Consider the following 23,327-nt stretch of genomic DNA (forward strand, 5'->3'; position numbering starts at 1 on the left):
AGTAAATATTTAAAATATACATTCGTAAATAAGGAAAGACAGATGTTCAATTAGCAACTACCCATCACTATTCAGTATAGAACAGTGGGTGTGAGAAGATTGAGTTTGGATCAAACATAATTTATTCAACTGAAAGTACTGAGTGAATTTGTTCCAGAGACACATCAAATGTAAACGTTGGGCTCCTGGACCTTTCACAACCTCCCTGTCCCTCTGGGTAGGCAGAGTGGTTTTCAGTGTTCTGCATTGTTGAAAAGAGAAGGTTGTCCACCTGGCATAGTTCAGATGAACTGAGCAAAGATTCAGACTCAAAAGGCATCAACTCCACTGAACTTTCAGGGGAATATATGCTAATATCAAAGCCCAGTCCCTTGCCAGACAGAAATGGGAGGTACAAGTAGTCCTTGGCCACGTGGTTGTGGGTAGGATTCATTCACATAGTGAAAGAGTGGTTATTCGTTGGGCTTCCATGGAACTGCCTGGCACTGGTGAGAGGTGGTGCTTGAGCTCCTGAAACTGGCCTAGACTTTTATTGCCCTAGAACTCTTGTAACATGCCATGGACTTAGAGGGCTTAGCTCTCAAATCCGAGCTTTTGGAACTCAGTTTTTGTTTCTCTCAAATTAATGCCTTTGAGATGAATATCAAGAGTGTTTTTGAAATTCAATAGATAGGCATTGTCTTTCTAGTTATCTGAACTTTTCCTTTCCCAGAGGCTAGGGGAAAACCAGAATTTCCCAGACTAGATTATTCAGGTTAATGCATCTATGTATATAAACAAACACGTTTTATTTATGTGTCTAGATACGCAAATACCAAACATATTTATTTTATGTATCATAAATACACTACATCTCCTGTTTTCTGAAACACCATTTCTTTTGATTTAACCTTTTTTTAAAGATTTATTTATTTATTTATTTAAGGGAGCATGTGCCTGCGAGTGGTGGGAGGGGCAGAGGGAGAGAACCTTCAAGCCGACTCCCTGCTGAGTGCGGAGCCCAATCCTACAACCCATTAGATCATGACCTGAGCTGAAACCAATGAGTCTGACACTCAGCAGACTGAGCCACTGAGGTGCCTTCTGAAACACCATTTCTAATTGCTCCTTTGTAAGTAAAAATGTTCAATTTAGAAACACATTGTTTCTTTTACTGATAACATTTCATGTGGTAATATATTTTATGTGGAGCCTTAAAATATTTAAGTAGAACATTCTTACTCGATCATGGAACCCGTCTCTCTCTAGATCTGTTTTATTTTCTCATGAGTGCTGAGGAACACCTTATAGGAAATGTTGCTGGATGGCATAGAAATCAGCTTTTTAAGGGAGCTTTTTCTTCTTTCTCCCATTTTCTACCTCCAAGTAAGTTCTTAGACGGCAGAAACACTCTTATTCATCCTATATTCTCAACATCTGACATGTTATATAAATTATAGTTATAGTTGGGCTCAAACCTGTTTTGTTCAAATTTTCCTCATAAATTGTTTTTTTTTTTCCCCTGGTAAATGCATCAACATTCATTACTTGCTGAAGTATTGTACAGGTTTGAAATTTGGCTTTTATTGTTATTGCCATGTTAGTATAGCTTTCAATAAAGATGAAGGATAATTAAGTAAAACATGTTTTAAAAGTCTGTAAGTGCTTAATTAGTAAATATTTTTTATGATCTTGGGATGGGTAAGGCTCTTGTAGCTATGATGTAAAACTCAGAATTGGAAAGGAACACATAACAGATTTGATTACATTTAGACTTAAATTCTCTAATAAAAAATCATAATTAAAGTTGAAAGGCAGGGGCGCCTGGGTGGCTCAGTCGTTAAGCATCTGCCTTTGGCTCAGGTCATGGCCCCAGGGTCCTGGGATCAAGCCCTGCATTGGGCTCCCTGCTCAGCAGGAAGCCTGCTTCTCCCTCTCCCACTCCCCCTGCTTGTTTTCCCTCTCGCTGTGTCTCTCTCTGTCAAATAAATAAATAAAATCTTAAAAAAAAAGTTGAAAGGCAAACAGATAAAAATAATTTGAGAATCTTTTCAAAATGTATTAGCTTCTGTATTTCAAGAAGAAATATATAATTTGTTAGAAAACAAAATGGCATGAACAGGGAACTACTAAAAGAAATAAAAACATACATCATTTAAAAATCCCAAATTAATGATCAAATAAATGAAAAGTTCATTCATTTTTGCCTATGGGATTATGATCAATCTTGTTCATTTTTATCAGTTAGGAAGGATTCAATATATACTATTGGTACATCTTTAAGTTGATAGCTATCGGGAAGGCAATTTGGAAATATTTAATATTTGCATTTCCTCTGACCCAACAATCTCAGTTTTAGATATTTATAGGAAGACAAAAGAAACAAGGATATATATATATATATATATATATATATATATATATATATATATAGTAATGACCAACATAGCAATGAGTTTTAGAGAAAAAGTATATGGAAATGGTTAAATTTCAAGAAACTTTTCACCAATACTGATAAAAGTGATCTCTGTATTTCCATACAAAAAATAAATATTGAATTCATATTTGTGCACGTGAGTATGGCAGGGGCGAGGGAAGAGCCTGAGAGTCTGGCGTCATTGTGCACTAATCTGTTGGTAGCTGAAGTGTGAGGGGAGACATTCACGTATTATATCACACTGTTGTTAAAAATTTTCCTTTTCTCTAAGGAGTTTATATAGCTTTGTAACTTAAGGAGCTATTTCTTTTTTTTTTTTTTTAAGATTTTATTTATTTATTTGAGAGAGACAGAGATAGCGAGAGCAGGAATACAAGCAGCGGGAGTGGGAGAGGGAGAAGCAGGCTTCCTGCGGAGCAGGGAGCCCGATGTGGGGCTCCATCCCAGGACCCTGGGATCATGACCTGAGCCGAAGGCAGCCGCTTAACAACTGAGCCACCCAGGCGCCCACTTGAGCTATTTCAACAGAAACATTTTCATATACGAATGCCGCATTTTGGTGGGAGGAGAGTATTAAAAGTAAGATTAAATTAAACATGGAATTTAATCATTAATGTGAATAGGTGACCTTTCTTTTTGTATCATACTAAGTAATCCTGTTACTAACCTGAACTTGTTAAAATGTTCACAACACTTTCTTAAGTTATATGGGGAAAACACTTTCTCAGCCACTGAAAGCCTTGTAAGAGAGGTTTAAATTTAAACAGATTAATTATATAAATGTAAGATACAGAGTGGTAAAGACAGTGCAGCTTACAGATTATCAGAATTACAAACAGCAAGTATAGTTCATACTGACATTTAAAATATAAAATTCTGTTGAAACAAAAACAATAAAAGGAGTTAAATTGGAAAACAGCAAAATCCATATGATTACTCAATGTATGTGTCTTTTTTTAAGAATAAATGAGAGACTTGACAAAATGTCTATGAATCTCATAAAGTCTTAGTAATAAAGCATTTAAAAAAGATATTACGTATTTTTTCAGTTATATGTAATTTTTCTGGATTCTTTTTCAATCCTTTAAAAAGTTATTCAGAGAAAAAAAAAAAAATTTCCAATGTTGCATGGTCTAGACCTCATAAAAAATTAACAAAATGCTGGAAACCCGATCAGTGCATGTATTTGTTTCACTGTTGGTAGCTGAGTTTTATTAAGTATTTGACTCTGTTGAAAGAGCTATGCACGTGGCATGCAGCCCTGCTCGCTACTGTATGGCAATGTCACATGTGTCTGGAGTTGGGGTTCAACCCTGAAACCTCAGAAAAATAATCAACAGACATTAGAGTAGGCGGATGCCAGTTCTTCACATTGTGAGTAAGTGGTCTATAATGCACTGTGGTCGTTTATATTTGTTTAAAGTGCAGATGATTATCTTTTTTTTTTTTAAGTAATAAAGTTGTGGGGAAGGGGGGAACTTGACTTAAAGAGCAAACATTCTAAGAAGTAGTTGTGCAATAAGTTTAGAATCCAGATGGGAATGCCCTCGAATCAATTTGAAAACCACTGCAACCCCAGTAGAAGATTTTTCAGTATTTGTGAGGGAGAGAGGAGGAACAGAGGAAGAACGGAGTGAGGCACAGGGTGTTTAGGCAAGCAGTTAGGCCAGCAGACAGCAGGAAGCAGGTGATCCTTTTAGTTCTTCAGGTTTAATTTAGTTGTTGGAATGCTCCCCAGGAAGCAGATGGGAGATAGGAATGAAGAAGGTAAGCATTATAAATGTTAACTTCCAAGACAAAGTGATGAATGAGTCCAAATCAAAACACACAGAACACATAATCCACCAGGTCCATATTGGGTGACCGTAGTCTATACCACAGTGAGGTTCAGAATCCTGCCAGTGACAGCATTTGACTCCTCTGTTGCTCTATGAATTAAGGCTTACTCCAAACAAAGAGGTGGAGCAGCAAGAAGAGACCCCAACACATTAGGAGGAGGGAGTTCAGGATGCCTGCAGGCTAGGACTCTGTCCAGGCCTCAGGCCCTGTGGGGAACTAAGGGGAGAACTAGGAACACAAGGCAGGCAGAGGTGGAACCTCAGGGGAGCCTGGGGCTCCAGAGAGTTCATGCTCTGGCCTTACATTGTCGTTGAGGATTCCTGGTGAATTCTCCAACAGGTTGGAGGCCCCATGTATTGATGGAGTGGTCTCCCAGTCTGCTCCAGGTAAAGCCTTAAGAACATATATGGAGATTAATTGTATCAATTATATATATTATTTTATATATAATATATATATATATATCCTTTTCAAGACTGTACAAAAGCCCTAGCAACTAAAATGGCAGAACAGAGATTCTTTCTTTCTTTTTCTTTTTAAAGATTTTATTTATTTATTTGAGAGAGAGAGAGAGCACAAGCAGGGAGAACGACAGAGGGGGAGTAGCAGAGGGAGAGGGAGAAGCAGGATCCCCATTGAGCCGAGAGCCCGATGCGGGGCTCGATCCCAGGACCCTGGGATCATGACCCGAGCCGAAGGCAGCTGCTTAACTGACTGAGCCACCCAGGTGTCCCCAGAGATTCTTTCTGAAGGCTCTTCCTCAAATGGTTTTGCATATGTAGAAACCTACTTAGCAGTGAATTCATTTGTTCAATTACCAGGGATGTTCTTTTCATGTTTAATATCTGCTGAATGATAAAGCAAGGAAAACCGTCTTTATACTCAGATACTATGACCGCGGCCTTATTTTTCTCTACCAGGCAACAAGCTGGATATCCTTCATCCTGGGGCAATGGCAACAGTGATAGCTAGGAAGAGGGAGCAAGGAGCCATGACAAAGCCATGAGAGGTGACATTTTTAAAGTATTTTCTCAGGATTATGCATTCTATGTGCAAAATGACAAAATTAGATGGATGTTGAATTTATCCTCATAAGGCAGAAATAATTAGATGACTGGAGGTTTTCTAAGTGCAACCAGGACAGTTGATGCTGTATTCGCATTAATGAGAATTAACTCATTTCTGGGATGGATTTCTAAATCTAATATATAGTGTATATGTATAATAAGTACATATAAATACATAATTAATATGTAACTATATGCAGGGGTTTTTTTCTAGATAAGGGAATGATTGCATGTTTAACTCCTTCAAAAAACCCCTCACAGTGACAGTAAAGAAATAAGATGGGGCAAAAGGCACAAGGGTGAAGAGCACAAAAGGTTGTAAGCAGAAATGAAGTTTCAATAAATTTATGGAAGATGAAAAAACAAAGGAAGCAATGTTCAAAGTGAAGAAACCTGTTGTTTAGGACACAGAAAATTTAGAGCCGAACCTAGAAAAATCCCAGCTCACAAGAAGTTGAGGAATAAGAAAGACTGCTTGTGTGACTTGACTTTTTCCTGGGTGATCTGTGAGAGAACCCTGAAATCTCAGTCTTAACCCATTTCTCATGCGGTTTTAACCTATTTCAGGTTCATTCCTTCATGGGTACTACTGATCAGGGCTTGGGTCTCCAAGGTCTGAGTCCTGGGTCTTTGCTACTTTTATCTTGGGCCTCAGCCATCTTTACAATGTGGAATCAAAATTAAGCCAAACCCAGAACTATCAAGGACACAGAACTGTTTGAGGAAAAACCTGCATTCAGGAGACAAGAACAGGATACTATGAAAAAGGATCTCTTACAGAATGTGAAGGAGCATTGGAATTTGAAAATATGATTGGGAGTTTTTTTAAATGGTGGTAAAAGACAATGAGGAGGGAAAGCTCTTTACTGAAAAATGACATCTAATAAAAGAAGAAAGGTCAATAGCATTAGAAAATCTGTCTTGTAACATGTAATTACTGATTCAGGTCAAAGATCATCAGTGCGTGCAAGAGTCATCTGGTGCCAGTTTGGCTGTCTTTGAATATTTTGTTATTTGACAGTGTGTCATCCCACAGATCATTTATTGATTGAAAAGAGGAAATAGTCCTCAAGAGTAGAAAGGATTACAGTTACTTCCTATAAAATGGCTATACTTGATATCATGAATAGTGAAACAGTCTGGAATTAAGTCTCCTGGTGTAAGTGAATATGAAGAACACAGCCTCACCTATGAAATATTGTTGCTCGGAATGCTTGCCTTTAAGACTCTGGTTCTAGTCCTATGCTCTCCAGTATGGTAGCCACTAGACCTGTGTGGCTATTGGAGACATGAGTTGTGCTCTAAGTATAGAGTATACACTGGGTTTCATAGATACAGTACTCTAATAGTTAATATATTTTTTAAAAAATTTTTATATCAGTTACATGGTGAAATGTGTTTTAGATATATTGAACAAAATATCTTAATTAAAATAATTTTACCTCATTTTTTCTTAAGACTGGCTATTAGAATAGTTAAAATTATATACGTGGCCCAAATTATATTTTTATTGGACAGCACTGCTTTAGATCTAACTCCCAGTTTACAAAAAATTCAGGTCACAGAGAATCAGGTTAATGACCCAAGAGGAGAAGCAATTAAGTAAATCCAGATTGTGGAATAGTCTATCCTACAACTGTCCTAAACTGTCAAGAAAAAAAAAAAAAAAAAATTAAGAATGCTTTAAGACTAAAGAGCTATAACGAAGGCATTATAAACAGATTGGCTATGAACTTTCTGGGAATGAGAAGAAAATTTTGAGTATCACTAGATATTAGATGTTTTGGAATTATTACTACTACAGCATGATATTGTGGTTCTGTAGATTGGTTTTAGTTGCATTCTGAATGATTTTGTAGTGATAGGTCTATATCTTTGGAATGACTGAGCAAATATGTGATGAAGAGATCAAGGACACTGGATACAATATTTAAAATTGCCCAATCTAGACAAAGAATTGTATTTTTCTACATGTAAGTTTTCTTATTGAAAACAAGAGTCCACAGTTTTAAGTGCGAAAGGATGGCCAAAAATTTTACATTTTCTTTTTTCTCTGTAGTATATGGTTTTCTTCCATGTGTATTTCTTATTGATAAAAAATACAGGGATGCCTGGGTGGCACAGTCATTTAAGTATCCAACTCTTGGTTTGGGTTCAGGTTGTGATCTCAGGGTCTTGAGATCAAGCCCTGTGTCCGGCTCGGCTCTGCGCTCGGCGTGGAGTCTGGTTGAGATTCTCTCTCCTGCTTCTCCCACTCATGTTCTCTTTCTCTCTCTCAAACAAATCTTAAAAAAAAATACAATACATAACTGTATAATATCAAATAATATGAAAATATTAGCAGTCTCCACTGTAAAAGTAATTTTCTATGTACTATTGATATTGATTCAGTTACTTCCTTTCTCATCAGTGATCATTTACAATTGAAACACCAGATGCAAAATGCTGATGATTATACCAGTCAGCATTCCACCACTATCATTAACCCTGTAATTTTTACTCATGTAAATGTAAAATAATAATTGAATAAAATCGGACTCTACCATGGGTATTCATTGTAATTAAAATATTAAACTATGAAAAGAAAAGTTACTTGTGTAATAACTTGTCATAGATTTCTCCTCCAACTAGGCATCTGAATAGCTTTATAGCAACTTTACAGAACTGCATTTTAATGCTGTGTATCTGTCTTGTATGACTTGATTTGAAATTTATACTCTCCTTTGTCTTCCTCGTAGCAGAATAATCTCTAGCAGTTTAAGTGCAGATTTAAGGTGAAGATACTAAAATATTTTCTCAGCCATCTAAAAAATTGCAAATACACCTAACATTAGTTATAAGCAATACAAAGTAGACTGTTCACAAATCTCAATAATCTGGAATTCAAGGAGCATACAAAAAATTTCAGTAACACTTGTATAATTTTTAATTGAATGCATATATTTGATAGCCATCTAACTTTAAAATGGATGCTGTTGGTAATTTGGAAAAATTATCATGGAAAATACGTGTTTTTCTTTTTTTTTGTTTTTACTATTCACCGATTTTTGATGATGGAAACTTCACAAGTCTTAAGGTGTTAGTATTTCTATTTCAATAGGCAACACAGCAAGGTACCTCTCTTTTTACACCTTTTTAGGTCCTGAGTACCCTGCAGTCTCAGCCACCATTGATTAATGAGTAAGTCCTCAAACAGCCGACTTAGAAATCAGCACATTGTAAACTAATGAAACAGGAGTGAAAAATGTTCCTTAAAACTAACACAAAAGAGGAAAGAAAGAACTAACAAGAATAGCACAGGCAGTTTTGTTGCTTTTTCTGAAAGAAACATTTGTTTTAAAGTACATACATTCATGCATTGACATCACTGTGTTGCTGGTTTTCCTAGCTCATGATTCTAGTGTATCTTTTGCAAGAATCTGACTATAATTCTGTTATAATTTATTAAATATCAAAATTAAATTACTATGTGACAAATGTGAATAAACAGCTTAAAAACATGGTTAATACAAATTTCAAAGAATTCCTTTGACAATATTGACACTTGAAATCACAGAAAAAATTAATGGTTTAATGTTGCTCTTAATTGCATAAGATAGGAATTTTGTTAGATTAGTGAAATTTATAATACTTAGAGCATAAATCCATACATTTAATACATTTGGGCATTTTAGTTTTGATATGCATTACCAAAAAAGTCCTCTAGATGGCAGTGTTTACCACAGTTAGAAAATATTTTAGAACTATTTTAACTTTTAAAAATTATTCTCAAATGAGCCAAATTGTGCATAGTAAAAACTTCAGTCTTCTAGTACTCAGTATTTCTTCAGAATTTTTATTTTGCTCTGAGTGAATGTTTAACCTAATTCAGCAAGAGTTTGCTCATTTATTAGGTTATTGTAATTTCATTTGCAAATTTCCAGGAAGTGTTAAGTTGACCCAAAAACTTTAGAATAAACATATATGTGATCTGTATCCTTTGGAGGAATTAAAATAAGTTCTTGAGACTATGATAACCAGGATGAAAGAAATTTTAACAACTAACTGGATTTTTTTTTTCCAGACTTGTATATAGTCGTAGATTTGAATAGAGTTATAGATGCTTTACTGGGAATTATAATCTTATAACCAAGGGAGGTTTTCATCTTCTATTTGAAATAATTGTAGTTAATTTTTTGAAATAATCGTAGTTTAATTTTTTGCCCTGATGAAAACCCAGATGAGTCAGATATGTAATAGAATCTAGGGCAATCATGCTTTGTCAGAGAGCTTGTGAGTGGGGTAGATTTTTTAGAACTATGAAATCATAGAAATGATAAGGGCATATAAAATTAACTTATACTAGATATATTACACACTAGCATAAAACTAGTAAAAATGCCTCACATATACATGAATCTTAAATTTTCTAAAAACAAGAATGGACAGAAATGGCCAAGTTCAGGCCCTATGGAGTTGGAAGAGATTTCTTCAGATTTCAACTAGTATTTCAGAGATATAATTTATAACCTATTTTGTCCATTTTCCTGTAGATTATCAAGTGAACTCCAATGGTATTTTAACTTTTGCTCTGGTGATTTAGAAACTTTAAATATAAATTAAATCATAATATATGAAAAATACAAATGCTCTTCATCTAGAGCAGCCTTTCTCAACTTTGACACCACTGCCAGATTGGGCCTGGTAATTCTTTGAGGGTGGTGTGGTGGGTGTGGGGGCGGTTTAGGGAATTGGGGGGAAGCTGGTCTGTACATTAGAGAAGATTTAACATCATCCCCGGCCTCCACCTACTAGATAGCAATAGCAAATAGTAACAACCCTTCCCATGAACTCTTTCCTGTCCCCCAAACCCCTCTTCCCATGCTCTAGTTGTGATCATCTAAATGTCTCCAGACACAACCTGAGTTGAAAACCATGGATATAAATGTTTGATTTTTCTTTTCATGTATTCTCTCTTACAATTAAAAAATGCCAATCATGTTAGTACAGTTCATTAGTCCTTCAGTGGGTAAGTTAGGAATGAGGTCAGGCAAAATTACTAAGTTGCTGTGGTGAGTTCTTACATTAGGACTCTAGGTTGCAAGTAATAGTTACCATAAAGGCTACTATAAAGTGTAGCTCGTACACTGTGGCAGGGATATGATTGGAGACCACCAATGAACTGGAACCAGGTAATTCTCTACCGTAGGGGATCCTCATCTCTGATTCTTTCTGCCCATCATCTTTTTTCTTCTCTCTTTGGTTTTCTGGCCTATGTAATGAAAACTGCTTCAAATTCCTCCTGAGTACATAGTTCAGAGCGATTACATCTTGGAATGTCACTGGTACAGACTCAGGTTCTTTAGTGAAGGGGTTTGCTGGTCAGTCTTGAATTTAATTAATCTTCATAAATCAAGAGTTAGCATAATGGGATGGATCCATCAACTTCTGGGGGGGTGGGAGGAGTCCACACCATGTGGAGATGGCTGTTTTTTTGCTGACCGTATGGATGGAACATGGGGAAAAACATTTCCAAAAAAGGAAGTCTTGTGAGCTTTGAAAATGACCCATAGGTGTCCACACATGTATTTTCTCACCTCCTTGTTGATACCTTCTATGCTCATCCATGGCTTGGTGCCCCCACATGGCTCAGAAAGTGTCTGGGCCCTCCCATTCTGCCCCGAAAGAATGCCAGGCTCTCCAAATAGGCTTCTTTCTCACTGCCAGTCCAAAGTAAAACTAAAACGTAGCTCAAGAGACCCAATCTCTGAGGGAAAAAAAAACTAAAGTTAATATGTATAATGTGTAAATTCCTCAAGTCTCTGAGCAGTATTTCCATCAAAGGAATGCTTGGTAACAGAATTAATCCCTGTGTGGTAAAATGGTAGGTATAATCCTTTCTCCAGTGTTTTTGTCTTTTTTTTTCCTGTGGGTCATGACACTTCTTAAGATTCCTTTTAGGTCCTTGCTACTTGAGGTGTGGTCCACACACCAATATCAGGATCACCTGGTTATTTGGTAGAAATGCACAACTTCAGCTCCCACCCCAAAACTAATGTATCAGAATGTGCATTTTAATTTAACAAGATATATGGGTAATTCGTCTCCGTATTAAAGTTTGAGAAACACAGAATCAGGTTAATTTTTATTTAAATCACTAAGTCGATTTTATATAATATTAGGCTTAAAATAATAAACTCAGTAGACCTTCTGCACTAACATGAAGATCAAAAACAATTTGATTGCTGGCATACTTATTTATGAATAATATCAAGAACTTGCTACTAAGTGAACTGTTAAGATTAATGTCACAAGCAAAATTTTTGAAATCTAAAATATAAAGAAGAGATACTGTGAAGAGTTACAAAGTAGAAAGGACTCACAGGCTAGTATGTTTCAGCTGAATTACACTTGAAATACAGACGTTTGAATATTTCTGTGCTGAGCATATAGGAGGTTTTAAAAACTATAAGTAGGCATTCTCTTTATATAGTGTGGTTCTTAAACAGAGTTTTGAATGAACTAGTGAAGATTAATGACACTAAATTTGTCCCCTATGAGTTTAATAATTTCATGTAATTCTCATTTTATACTTTCTTAATTGTGGTATTTACATGAAGTGTTGCTTGGTCGTTAGAATCTACGTATCTGTTGTAATATACCAAAAAGTCTGTACAGTTCCATGGTGAGAAACAAATATTACTGAAAAATAATCCCATTACACCTCTTCGCCATAGCTGTTAAAGACACCTCTATTGGTAGAGTTGTTATTCCCAGAAATTAACAAATAAATTTGCAATTAGGTCATAGATACACTGATGTTGCTCTCAAACATGGTGCTCTTTACTCTCCAAAGTCAATACATTGCTTGAATAGTTTTGTGATTTAAATGTTTATGATCTTTTTGAAATTATAAGAGGCATTTATTGCTTTTTGTTATATTTTACAAGTGACATTTTTCCAAAGAAAATTTTCCTAATTAGGCTTTCTTATAAATTCCACATAATTTAAAAATTGTAACATACTATTTTTAAAAATAAATCACTTATTATGTCTCCTGGCTTACTTTAAAGCAGATCAACCCCATTCTATACAGTCAAGAAGTGTCTTTGGTGAATTTTCAGCAAGGATTAAAACAGCCTCAATCTTTTATGGCTGGAGCACAGTAAATTCGTAGGCGTAGGATTGAAAAGATGATGTGCATTTCAGAACCCTTTAAAGGCGTGTATTAGTATACAGTACAGAATCAGTTTTTCATTTAAGAAAAAATTAAAGAATTATGTGTATAAACACAATTTTTGTAGGCAGAGTGGTATTGACTTAAGTCCCAGTCAAAGCATAGCAGTACCTTTTAAAGGCTGAGCAATCCTTATATCCATTACTTGTATCTTATCAGTGATACGGAGTTAAGCCAGGGCTGCTGGAGTCAATGGAATATGCATAGTCTCCCTGACTCATCCTAATTCAATTAGAGAGAACTGTGGGTTGAATTTGATTCCTGAGAGGAGATTATAAGAGAAAAATGAGGCTTATCCATCCTGGCCTATATTAAGTCTATTTATGTGCACATTATGTAACAAATTGGGCTCTTAGAAGAATATTGTATGAATTTGTCCTTAAAAAAACAGGAAAAAATTATAGGCGTGAAGAAGTTTGGGGGGTGGGGTATAGAATAAGTTACTAGAATGCTGCTTCAAGTAATACAAAGTTCTGTTTTCAACAACATACTCTTATTGAGAAAGTACTGAAAGAATAAAAAACCTGTACTATATTTTAACTTGACAAAGTCCTAATATTTAAGAAAATCATTTTCCCAATTATCCTTGGGCAGATGCTGTTGTGCTTGAAACATGTTTTTGTCTCGAACATTTTTCTATTTCTATTTTAAGTGTAAATAGAGGTGCTTCCAAATGTGCATGCTATTTTTGCATCTGTGGACATTTATATAAATATGAATTGAATAGATCATCTTTGATATTCTAACAGCTTTTACCCACAAAAATGTCATACACGGGAAATAGGAAGTTTTGTATGTTCTATTTCACTTGGAATAACATGACTTTAAAGTGATCAAATTAAAGTTAAATATATATTCTCTCTTTACTATCTTAAAACCCCTTTTTCATGTTTTCCCAAGTGATTACCTGTACACCCCCGATGATAGCTTTGCCATGTCTGTCTATAACCTTAAGTCTTAAATAACCAATAACAAAATTTGAAAATTCAGTATTTCCTTTATATAGTAATCACGATAAAATAGTTGCACTGGAAAATGTCAGTTAATATTGTAATAAAGTTAGAGCTACAAACCTGACATCTGTAATCGTTGTCAGTCATAAAAATATAGCAAATTGGGATAAATTTAGTTGTCATTCAAACAGAATGAAGCTTCTTGTCACCTGCTTTCCTTTGTGATTTGATTACCTTGGACTAGGTTTTTCTTAAGGAAAAAGAAAAAAAAAAAGGTATTCAAAGGAAAAAGCTAATAATGAAGCAAAGGAATTACTCAAGAAGCTTACTACACTTTGCCAGTTTGCACAGCCTTAAAAGGTGTTAATTTTCTTTCTGTGGTGTTAAAATTCTGCATTGTCATTTTCTAAACAGTGATAATACAAATAACCTTTAGTATTCTTCACACAGTCTTACCCCAGAAGTACACTACAGTAGGCTAGCCTCTTTTGTGAAATGGGGACAATACTACCTGCTGTGACATCAGAGCCCCTGTGATTGATTGATTAATGTGTGCTAGACACAATAAGCTATATGGATTAAAGGAACTTTAGAAGGAAGTATTTAATTTTTAACTTTGATTGCAATACACAACTAGTATATTAAAGATGAAAATTTTAGTCTTGAAATCCTTGAGGTCATTTGATCGTTCCAAATACCACAGTCTGTCTCTTATATAAAATGTTTCTTTAAGAAGCCTTTACAATCCGTGTGAAAAGTAATTTTAAAATGCTGGATGATAACTAGAAAATCAGATGAAAATCCAATTAAACAAGGTAATAATTTAGGTTATTAAATGCCATTACATGGACACTATTGTTTAATATACATACAAACAGAGCAGCATTAAATTTTTGAAATTTAAAAATTTTAACTTGACATCTGTGTCTATAGAAATCTGTAATAGCATTTTAGTTTTCAGTCAGCTGGCTGAAGGTGACTTAGCTTCACAAGTGTCCCATGACTTACATAACACGCAAAGGACACCAAAGGCAATTTTACTACAGCCCAGATGACATAATTCCTAAAGTCCTAATCAAGTACAGCACAGGTGAGAACATCATAATTCCTGGCTGTAGAACATAAGCATTTACAAAGATGAATAAGGGTTAAAGAGATCTAATTGGAAGTCTAGAATACATATTGAAAGCTCTGTATTAGAAGTCATAATTGGAAATCTAATATTTTATTAAATTCACTAAGGAAAAATGACTAAAATGCAGTAAAACAACATATTCCCCTACAGAAGCTAAAATTACTGTTTCCCAAATTCACAATTCTGCAGACATAACTTTTGAAATAGAGGTGGATTGTGAGCAGCTCTCATTATGCACATGTTCTACATAGTGTTTTCTGCAGAAGCCTCAAGTTATTTTTTTCCTGGAATATTAATGAGATCTCTAATCGTAGTTCTCAGTCTATAGTTTATAAATTGGAATATAATAGGGAAAACAATAAGCTTCAGTTGTTCTGGCTTTAAGAGCTAAAACTGGTTTGGTTAAAGAATCTCAATAATCTAGAAATGCTTAATAAACACAAAATAGGATGCACTGCACTGAAGTCAGCTCTATTTCTGTACTCAGTTTCCTTCGCAAAGAATCTAGATGTACTTCTTTTGGGGGGCTTTGACCGGTAGGTTCCATTAATTGGAGTCTCATGGTCATAAATTTAATCATGTGATGTTTTTTTTCTCTTCCCTTACCTTCATCTGTGTTCTAAGATTTCATCTATGAGCATAGGATAATAATGGGTTCTGACTACAAGTCAAGCTATCCCTTAGCAAACAGAAACAATTATGCTTGGTAATAAGGTTAAATAATTATTGCTAAGCTATGTGTTGCGATTACAACAGAACTTTGAAATGACTACAGAATGATTAGAATAAGAATGTGAGCTAGCATACTTATGAAATGAACTGGAAAGTGTCTGTGCTGCTGTGTTTATTATAAATGTATTAGGATGATGGTTCATTTATTTTAAACTAGTCCAAAGAATAAAGTAGGTGACGACTGGAACAATGCACTAGCTTTAACTTTAGATTTTGTGAATGGCAAAATAATCATCACTGGCAAGATAAAAGAATTCCTTTAATTCACATTGTATCAGGTAATATTTTTTATTTTTAGATACTTAAGCAGCTCTTTTTATTAAATTTGTGTATTCTAATCCTACAAAATACTATTTATGAGTTGTTAGGCTATTTAAAAACAGTATCAACCTATTGCTTGCAAGAAACCGGTTTTATATTTTATGTCTAAGGGATAGGTGTGTTTTACAGTGGGCTTTTAGGCACTGCACTTTTACTGTGAATATTCACCGGAGAAGTTTGAACAAAAAGGAGCTACATTTTCATAGATGAGGGGAAATTGTAATGCCACATGAGTTGGTTAAAAAAAAAAAAAAAGGAATTATATACATCTAAGTTTGGTAGGCTTAGTGGGTTTGTTTTTGTTTTTTTTTTTTACTTTTAACTTAAATATCTAAAAATTAGTTGTTCCTATTTAAAAAAACGTACTAAAAAACAAAAGCTATCCCCTAAACATACCATCATAGTGCATAACTATGTGAAGAGCCTTAATGCTTCTACAGCCCAGTACAGAATATGGAACACGGAGGTTTAAAATAAATGCTCTTTATCCTCCGTGCAATTTAGAACAAGTTACTCAATCATGCATTAAGACCTTCTCAGACAACCTTTATAGGTCATTCAAAAGTATTTTTTTGTGTGTTCCAAGTGAACTGTTATTAATGCCTCAAACTTAGGTATCTGGCATTGTAGGTAGAGCCCCTTACACAAATTTTCGTGGTTTACTACTTTTAAAAGATCAATCAAAAACAGTGCTTTGGGGGCTAATATTCAGGGAACAAAGCTAATCCTTTCGGGAGTCACTCCATTTAGCTCTTGTAGGAAAATGAGAAACGTGTGAGGATACGCTACAGAACTTGTCAGAAAGGCACAGGGAAAGACAAGTATTACATGTAAAGTTGGAATCAGAAGTGCAAAAGGAAAAGAAATGTTCTACACTTCGGGGAGCAGCTGGACGGGACTCCTTCCAGCCTTTCGCAAGCAAAGTTTGCAGTTAGGTGGGCTGGAAGCGGGTTTTGCTACAGCCGCCGCGCAACCAGGCGAGCTCGGGTTCCCAGGTTTGTGGCCACGGGGGGAGCCGAAGTGCAAGGACAGCTAAGATCGGCTGCCGTGGCCCGTGCTGTCCTCCGAGGTACTTCACACCGCACGCCACACTGGCCTAGGGCTGATCAAGGGCCTTCCCAGAGGCTGCTACTGTCCCTCCCCCCCCTCCCCCCGGGCAGCTTCCCACCCTGCTTCTAGGAAGTGCTCAAATTTTAATTTTCTTTCCGGTCTTGATTGAGATTCAAATATCCTGTCCCGACCTTTCGCTGTCCGCCCTCTCTGCCCTTCTTGCCAGTGTTCCTGCCAGCAAAAGCCTCTAGTTGCAGTACTGGGCATTTTGTCTGTTTTAACGCTCTCCGGAGAGCTGTTGGCCCGTGCTCCCTCCCGAGGGGTGACTGCGTATCGTGCCTCGTACCCTGGGTTGACTCTTTCCCTTCTTTTCATTTTGGCCCCTCCATTCAGTACAGAGGAGTGCGAAATGTGAGCCCGGAGATGAGCCGTCTCGGCGTCCCCCGTCCGCCCACCGCTGTGCGGGAGGCTCCCCGGATCCTTGCCTGTGCTTCCCGCCAGCCTCCCTCGTCGCCCCGGGTCGTCCCACCACCCGTGCTCCGCCGTTCTCTGCCCCGCGCGGCACAGAGCAACCCCTCAGCCCGGCTCGCGCGCCAGGAGAGCTGCAGCCGCGCGGGCCTGGGGAGCGCCGGCGTTTCCCTCCGGGGCCGGACCCTGCTGGGCATGCTCATTGCGCCTCCTGAAACCCGGCTCTCCCGGGGCCAGGATCAGTTCTCCGGGTTTTCGCGGCTGCCGAGGGGGCGCTGAGGAGGGGAAGCTGGGAGACAGTCAGTGCCTTGTTCCTCGCCCCCTCCCTCGCGCCCGGCTGCGGCCGCCCGCACCGCAAGATGCGGGCCAATCAGGGGCCGGGGGCGGGGCTCGGGCAGTCACGCCCTCCCTCTGGGCTTATTGAGAGTTATATCAAGAAATTCAGTTCAGAGAGGAGAGGGAGAAGGAGAGAGGGGCAGAGGAGAAGGGAGAGAGGGAGAGCGTGCAAGACAGGAAGGAGCGCCTTAGAGTCTTTGAAGCACGAAAGAGATAACCGATTAGGAATTTTTCAGGCAGCTGTCATCCCGGAGAGCAGCCAGAGAATCACCATCACCCCAACTCTGACGTTTCCTACAAGAAGTTAGAGACTTAAGCAGTATTGACATCGGAGGGAAATGGTATGCTTGATGCTGTGGAAAATACCCCAGAGCTGAAGAAGTGCAACTGGATGTTGTGTGTGTGTTAAATACCAGAAGAGCCCAGACCCCGTGGGTAATAGAGACGAAATGTGGAGAGAATGACTAACGACAAATCTGTGAATTTGTTCTCTGGAGTTGCTAATTTGCCAGCCCGAAGCAACACATTTTACAAGGAGGAAACGTTTTGCTGCTTCTGATTTCTCCCCAAACTGGTGCTACCAGATGCATGGCTTTCTATGTGTTGGAACAAATCATTCCTAACTGCAGCATACCGGGAAAGGGGAAAGGTTGAGGCAACTAACGTAAGTGTAAAGTTTCGCATGCACAATTGTAAATTTTGTGATTAGATATGTCCTCAGTGTGGACGAAGGATGTTTGTAATTGGGTAGCCGGTTGGGGCAGAGCTCACCTACTAGGCTGTATCTGCATCCCTACCTGCATCACTCTGCTGGAACTAATCGCGGGCATCAGCTACCGTGCAGCCTAATGCAGATAAGATTAGAGCCTGGGAACTGACCAGTTCTACTCAAGTAGGTAGCTGCCTGGAGGCTTGCACCCGTTTAAATTGCAGTTAGGGGAGCATCTAAGCAGAAGGCTTTTTACCTGCTGTTACTGGGTTGCAGTATTTATGTGTGGCAGATGTTACTAATATTATAACCAGGGATCAGGGTTAAGAAACTGCATTTTTTTCCCTCTCTTTTATGCACAGTAGAAAATATTGTGCTGTTACATGGAAATGTTAGCTGCGTTTCACTTACATCTCAACACTCTCTTCCACATCTAGGATAAGGAATCCTGTTTTATACATTTTTAAAAGTTTTAGTGTGTTTCTTAATCCAAATGGGGAGAATTTGGCAATATGGAGAAATGAGAGCAAGGTCTGGGCAGGAAATTTGAAGTCTTGGTATTGTGCTTTTAGGCAATGAGGATATGTAGTGGCCAGTGACTATTGCTTCTGATGCTGCAGCAGCATGTCCGGATGCTTGTTTCCCAGTAAGACTGGATTAGAAGGCAGTTGAAGAACTGGGAGGAAAGAAAAAGATAGTCTTTTTAGACGAAAGAGATGACTCAGTGTAGCAGAGAAGAAAACATCACATTTGACATGTGACAAAGCAATTAGCAGGAACCATAGCCAAATACTTAGCGTTTTTCACTTGCACCTAAAAAAACTAAGGGAGGTGGGTTGGAAGCCAGGAGGCGGGTAAGACAGGGGGAGGGGAAGAAGAGAACACAAGAAGGCATGTTTTGAATTAAACAGTGTCCTGAAAAAACCAGTGTGGGTGAATACAGGTAAAAATAGCAGCTGTCCTTAATTCAAAAGTAGATTAATTTCATTTTCTCTGGGCAAATGCAACAAACAGTGGATATTTAGTGTTTTCATACACAGAGTTAACTTGCAAACAGTGGCAGAGCAAACTGCCATGTTTACTAATATGCAGTGGAAAATGTGTTGTGATATTTCATGACTGTGTGTTTTTGTTTACTGAAGAATAATATTGTCTATACGATTGTGTTGACAGTGGCTGTCTCCAAATAAGCGATGAGATGTAATGCACCCTCCAGTCCATGCACGCTTCCTCTTGCAATTCGTGCATCATTCCTCAGTGGAAACCTTTAAACCCTAAAATCTGGGAAAAGAAAATAAGTACATTATCATGGACCTGAGGGATTTTTACCTGTTGGCTGCTCTGATTGCCTGTTTAAGGCTGGATTCCGCAATAGCTCAAGAACTTATTTACACTATTAGAGAGGAATTGCCTGAAAATGTGCCCATAGGAAACATACCAAAGGATCTGAACATTTCTCACATCAATGCTGCCACGGGGACCAGTGCCAGCCTCGTCTACAGACTGGTTTCTAAAGCTGGGGATGCCCCTTTGGTGAAAGTATCCAGTAGCACTGGGGAAATTTTCACAACCTCCAATAGAATAGACAGAGAAAAACTCTGTGCTGGAGCCTCTTATGCTGAGGAGAATGAGTGTTTCTTTGAACTTGAAGTAGTGATCCTCCCCAATGATTTTTTCAGGCTGATCAAAATAAAAATAATTGTCAAGGATACCAATGATAATGCCCCCATGTTTCCATCTCCTGTCATCAATATCTCCATTCCAGAAAACACTTTGATCAACAGCCGCTTTCCGATTCCATCGGCAACAGATCCTGACACGGGCTTCAATGGTGTACAGCACTATGAATTGCTAAATGGGCAGAGTGTTTTTGGACTGGATATCGTGGAAACTCCGGAGGGAGAGAAGTGGCCACAATTGATTGTTCAGCAAAACTTGGACAGAGAACAGAAAGATACCTATGTGATGAAAATCAAAGTAGAGGATGGAGGCACTCCACAGAAATCCAGCACGGCCATACTGCAGGTCACAGTAAGTGATGTAAATGACAACAGGCCAGTGTTTAAAGAGGGTCAAGTGGAGGTGCACATTCCAGAGAATGCTCCTGTAGGCACCTCTGTAATTCAGCTCCATGCCACTGATGCAGATATAGGCAGTAATGCTGAAATCCGGTACATTTTTGGTGCCCAGGTCGCCCCTGCAACCAAAAGACTCTTTGCTTTAAATAATACTACTGGGCTGATTACAGTTCAGAGGTCCTTAGATCGAGAGGAGACAGCCATTCACAAAGTGACAGTGCTGGCTAGTGATGGCAGCTCCACCCCCGCTCGAGCAACGGTTACCATCAATGTCACTGATGTCAATGATAACCCTCCTAACATAGACCTCAGGTACATCATAAGTCCCATCAATGGCACAGTGTATTTATCTGAGAAAGACCCTGTCAATACAAAGATTGCCCTAATTACAGTTTCAGATAAGGACACAGATGTGAATGGCAAAGTGATCTGTTTTATTGAAAGAGAGGTCCCGTTTCATTTGAAGGCAGTGTACGACAACCAATATTTGTTAGAGACCTCCTCTTTGTTGGACTATGAGGGCACCAAAGAATTCAGCTTTAAAATTGTTGCCTCCGATTCCGGGAAGCCCAGTTTAAATCAGACTGCCCTGGTAAGGGTTAAGCTTGAGGACGAAAATGACAACCCACCAATTTTCAACCAGCCTGTAATTGAGCTGTCAGTTTCTGAAAACAACCGACGTGGGTTATACTTAACAACTATTAGTGCTACAGATGAAGACAGTGGGAAAAATGCGGACATTGTTTATCAGCTTGGGCCGAATGCCTCCTTCTTTGATCTGGACCGAAAGACAGGAGTTTTGACAGCCTCCAGAGTCTTTGACAGGGAAGAACAAGAACGATTCATTTTTACAGTAACTGCCAGGGACAATGGGACCCCTCCCCTCCAAAGCCAAGCGGCTGTGATAGTTACTGTTCTGGATGAGAATGACAATAGCCCCAAGTTTACTCATAATCATTTTCAATTTTTTGTGTCTGAGAATCTGCCAAAGTATAGTACGGTGGGGGTAATCACAGTGACAGATGCAGATGCTGGAGAGAATAAAGCTGTGACTCTTTCCATTCTAAATGACAATGATAATTTTGTTTTGGATCCCTATTCTGGAGTCATAAAGTCAAATGTCTCATTTGATAGAGAGCAGCAGAGTTCCTACACTTTTGATGTCAAAGCCACTGACGGAGGACAACCACCCCGCTCCTCTACTGCAAAAGTCACCATCAATGTCATGGATGTCAACGACAATAGCCCAGTTGTCATTTCTCCACCTTCCAACACTTCTTTTAAGTTGGTGCCCCTCTCGGCCATTCCTGGCTCTGTGGTAGCGGAAGTTTTTGCGGTGGACATTGACACTGGGATGAACGCCGAACTGAAGTATACAATTGTGAGTGGGAACAACAAAGGCTTGTTTCGGATTGATCCAGTAACAGGTAACATCACTCTGGAAGAAAAGCCGGCACCCACTGACGTGGGCTTGCACCGTCTGGTGGTCAACATAAGTGACCTGGGGTACCCGAAGTCTCTGCACACGCTTGTGCTTGTTTTTCTCTATGTTAACGACACTGCTGGGAATGCCTCCTATATCTACGACTTGATTCGCAGGACTATGGAGACCCCACTGGACAGGAACATAGGGGACAGTAGCCAACCCTATCAAAACGAAGACTATCTCACCATCATGATTGCCATTGTTGCAGGTGCCATGGTGGTCATAGTCGTGATCTTCGTGACCGTCCTGGTGCGCTGTCGCCATGCATCCAGGTTCAAAGCAGCTCAGAGGAGCAAGCAAGGTGCTGAATGGATGTCCCCGAACCAGGAGAACAAACAAAACAAAAAAAAGAAAAGGAAGAAAAGAAGGTCTCCCAAGAGCTCTCTTTTGAACTTTGTTACAATCGAAGAGTCCAAACCCGATGATGCAGTTCACGAACCTATCAATGGGACCATAAGCCTGCCGGCTGAGCTGGAGGAGCAAAGTATAGGAAGATTTGACTGGGGCCCGGCCCCTCCAACAACCTTCAAGCCTAACAGCCCTGACCTGGCCAAGCACTACAAATCGGCTTCTCCACAGCCTGCTTTTCATCTTAAACCAGACACTCCAGTTTCCGTGAAAAAGCATCATGTGATTCAGGAACTCCCTTTGGACAACACCTTTGTCGGGGGTTGTGACACCCTTTCCAAACGCTCTTCCACTAGTTCAGATCACTTCAGTGCCTCAGAGTGCAGTTCCCAAGGAGGCTTCAAGACAAAGGGCCCCTTACACACCAGACAGGTAAACGAGCACTTTTACTGGTCTATAAGTACTGCATACAAGTGCCCAGTCAACCAGTATTAACGTGCCAGTGTGTCTATTGTTTTGGTCTAACTTTAGCTTAGTGTGAAAGAGGGAAAAAAAAACTTGACCCCTTTTCTGTTCCTCTGGGGCTCAGTCAAGAATTTTTAGAACAGCTTTGAAATTTCTGAGTTCTGAGAATTATCTAACCTCCCAGTTTCCTTCAAATGGCAAAAGATGAAAAGAGGAAATAATTCCAAAAATGTCCCAAGATAATGTTTGCTGAAGAAGAAAACCTGTCCTGGTATGCCAAATTCTGCTCCTGGGGTTTCCAAATTGACTGCTTCAAGATTTTCACATTACCTTTTGATCTAAAAAGTCACCTTCAAATCCCAAGTTTTAAATGACGTTTGAAGGTCTGACCGTAATTATTTTGGAGCTGTGGTTGCTAAAGGGGTTAATTTTTTTTTAGTCTCTAAATGAGATAGTAGATTATTAAATGTACATCAGCTGTGAAGCACATGATTGTCGATAGATTGCAACGAAGCCATATAGGAAGCCTTCTCTTTGATTTCAGATGATTTCATTGTAATATAGTAAATTGGGTATTGAATAGAAAGGTTGGCAAATTGTCCGTAATGGCCAAAGTACTCTTTCAAGAAAAAAAAAAAAAAAAAATAGAAGGAATGCTTTCTCCCTGATATAACCAATTTATACAGAAAAGAATGAATCCATTGTAAA

The 23,327-nt window shown here is 38.5% G+C and overlaps 1 protein-coding gene across 6 annotated transcripts in view; it reads left to right on the forward strand.

The window, feature by feature from the left end:
• The first annotated feature begins 17,633 nt into the window (after nt 1–17,633).
• The window catches only part of PCDH9 (protocadherin 9), a 930,050-nt gene continuing 924,356 nt past the window's right edge, over nt 17,634–23,327 (forward strand). For all 6 annotated transcript variants that reach the window (XM_032402885.1, XM_032402887.1, XM_032402886.1 and 3 more), the window contains exons 1-2: nt 17,634–18,197; nt 19,416–22,586. In XM_032402885.1, coding sequence (XP_032258776.1) covers nt 19,551–22,586 — 3,036 coding nt within the window. In that variant the 5' untranslated portion in view covers nt 17,634–18,197; nt 19,416–19,550. The remainder of the gene's footprint in view (nt 18,198–19,415; nt 22,587–23,327) is intronic.

This window comes from Phoca vitulina, unplaced genomic scaffold (genome assembly GCF_004348235.1).
Source record: "Phoca vitulina isolate PV1807 unplaced genomic scaffold, GSC_HSeal_1.0 scaffold5, whole genome shotgun sequence".
Lineage (NCBI taxonomy): Eukaryota > Metazoa > Chordata > Mammalia > Carnivora > Phocidae > Phoca > Phoca vitulina.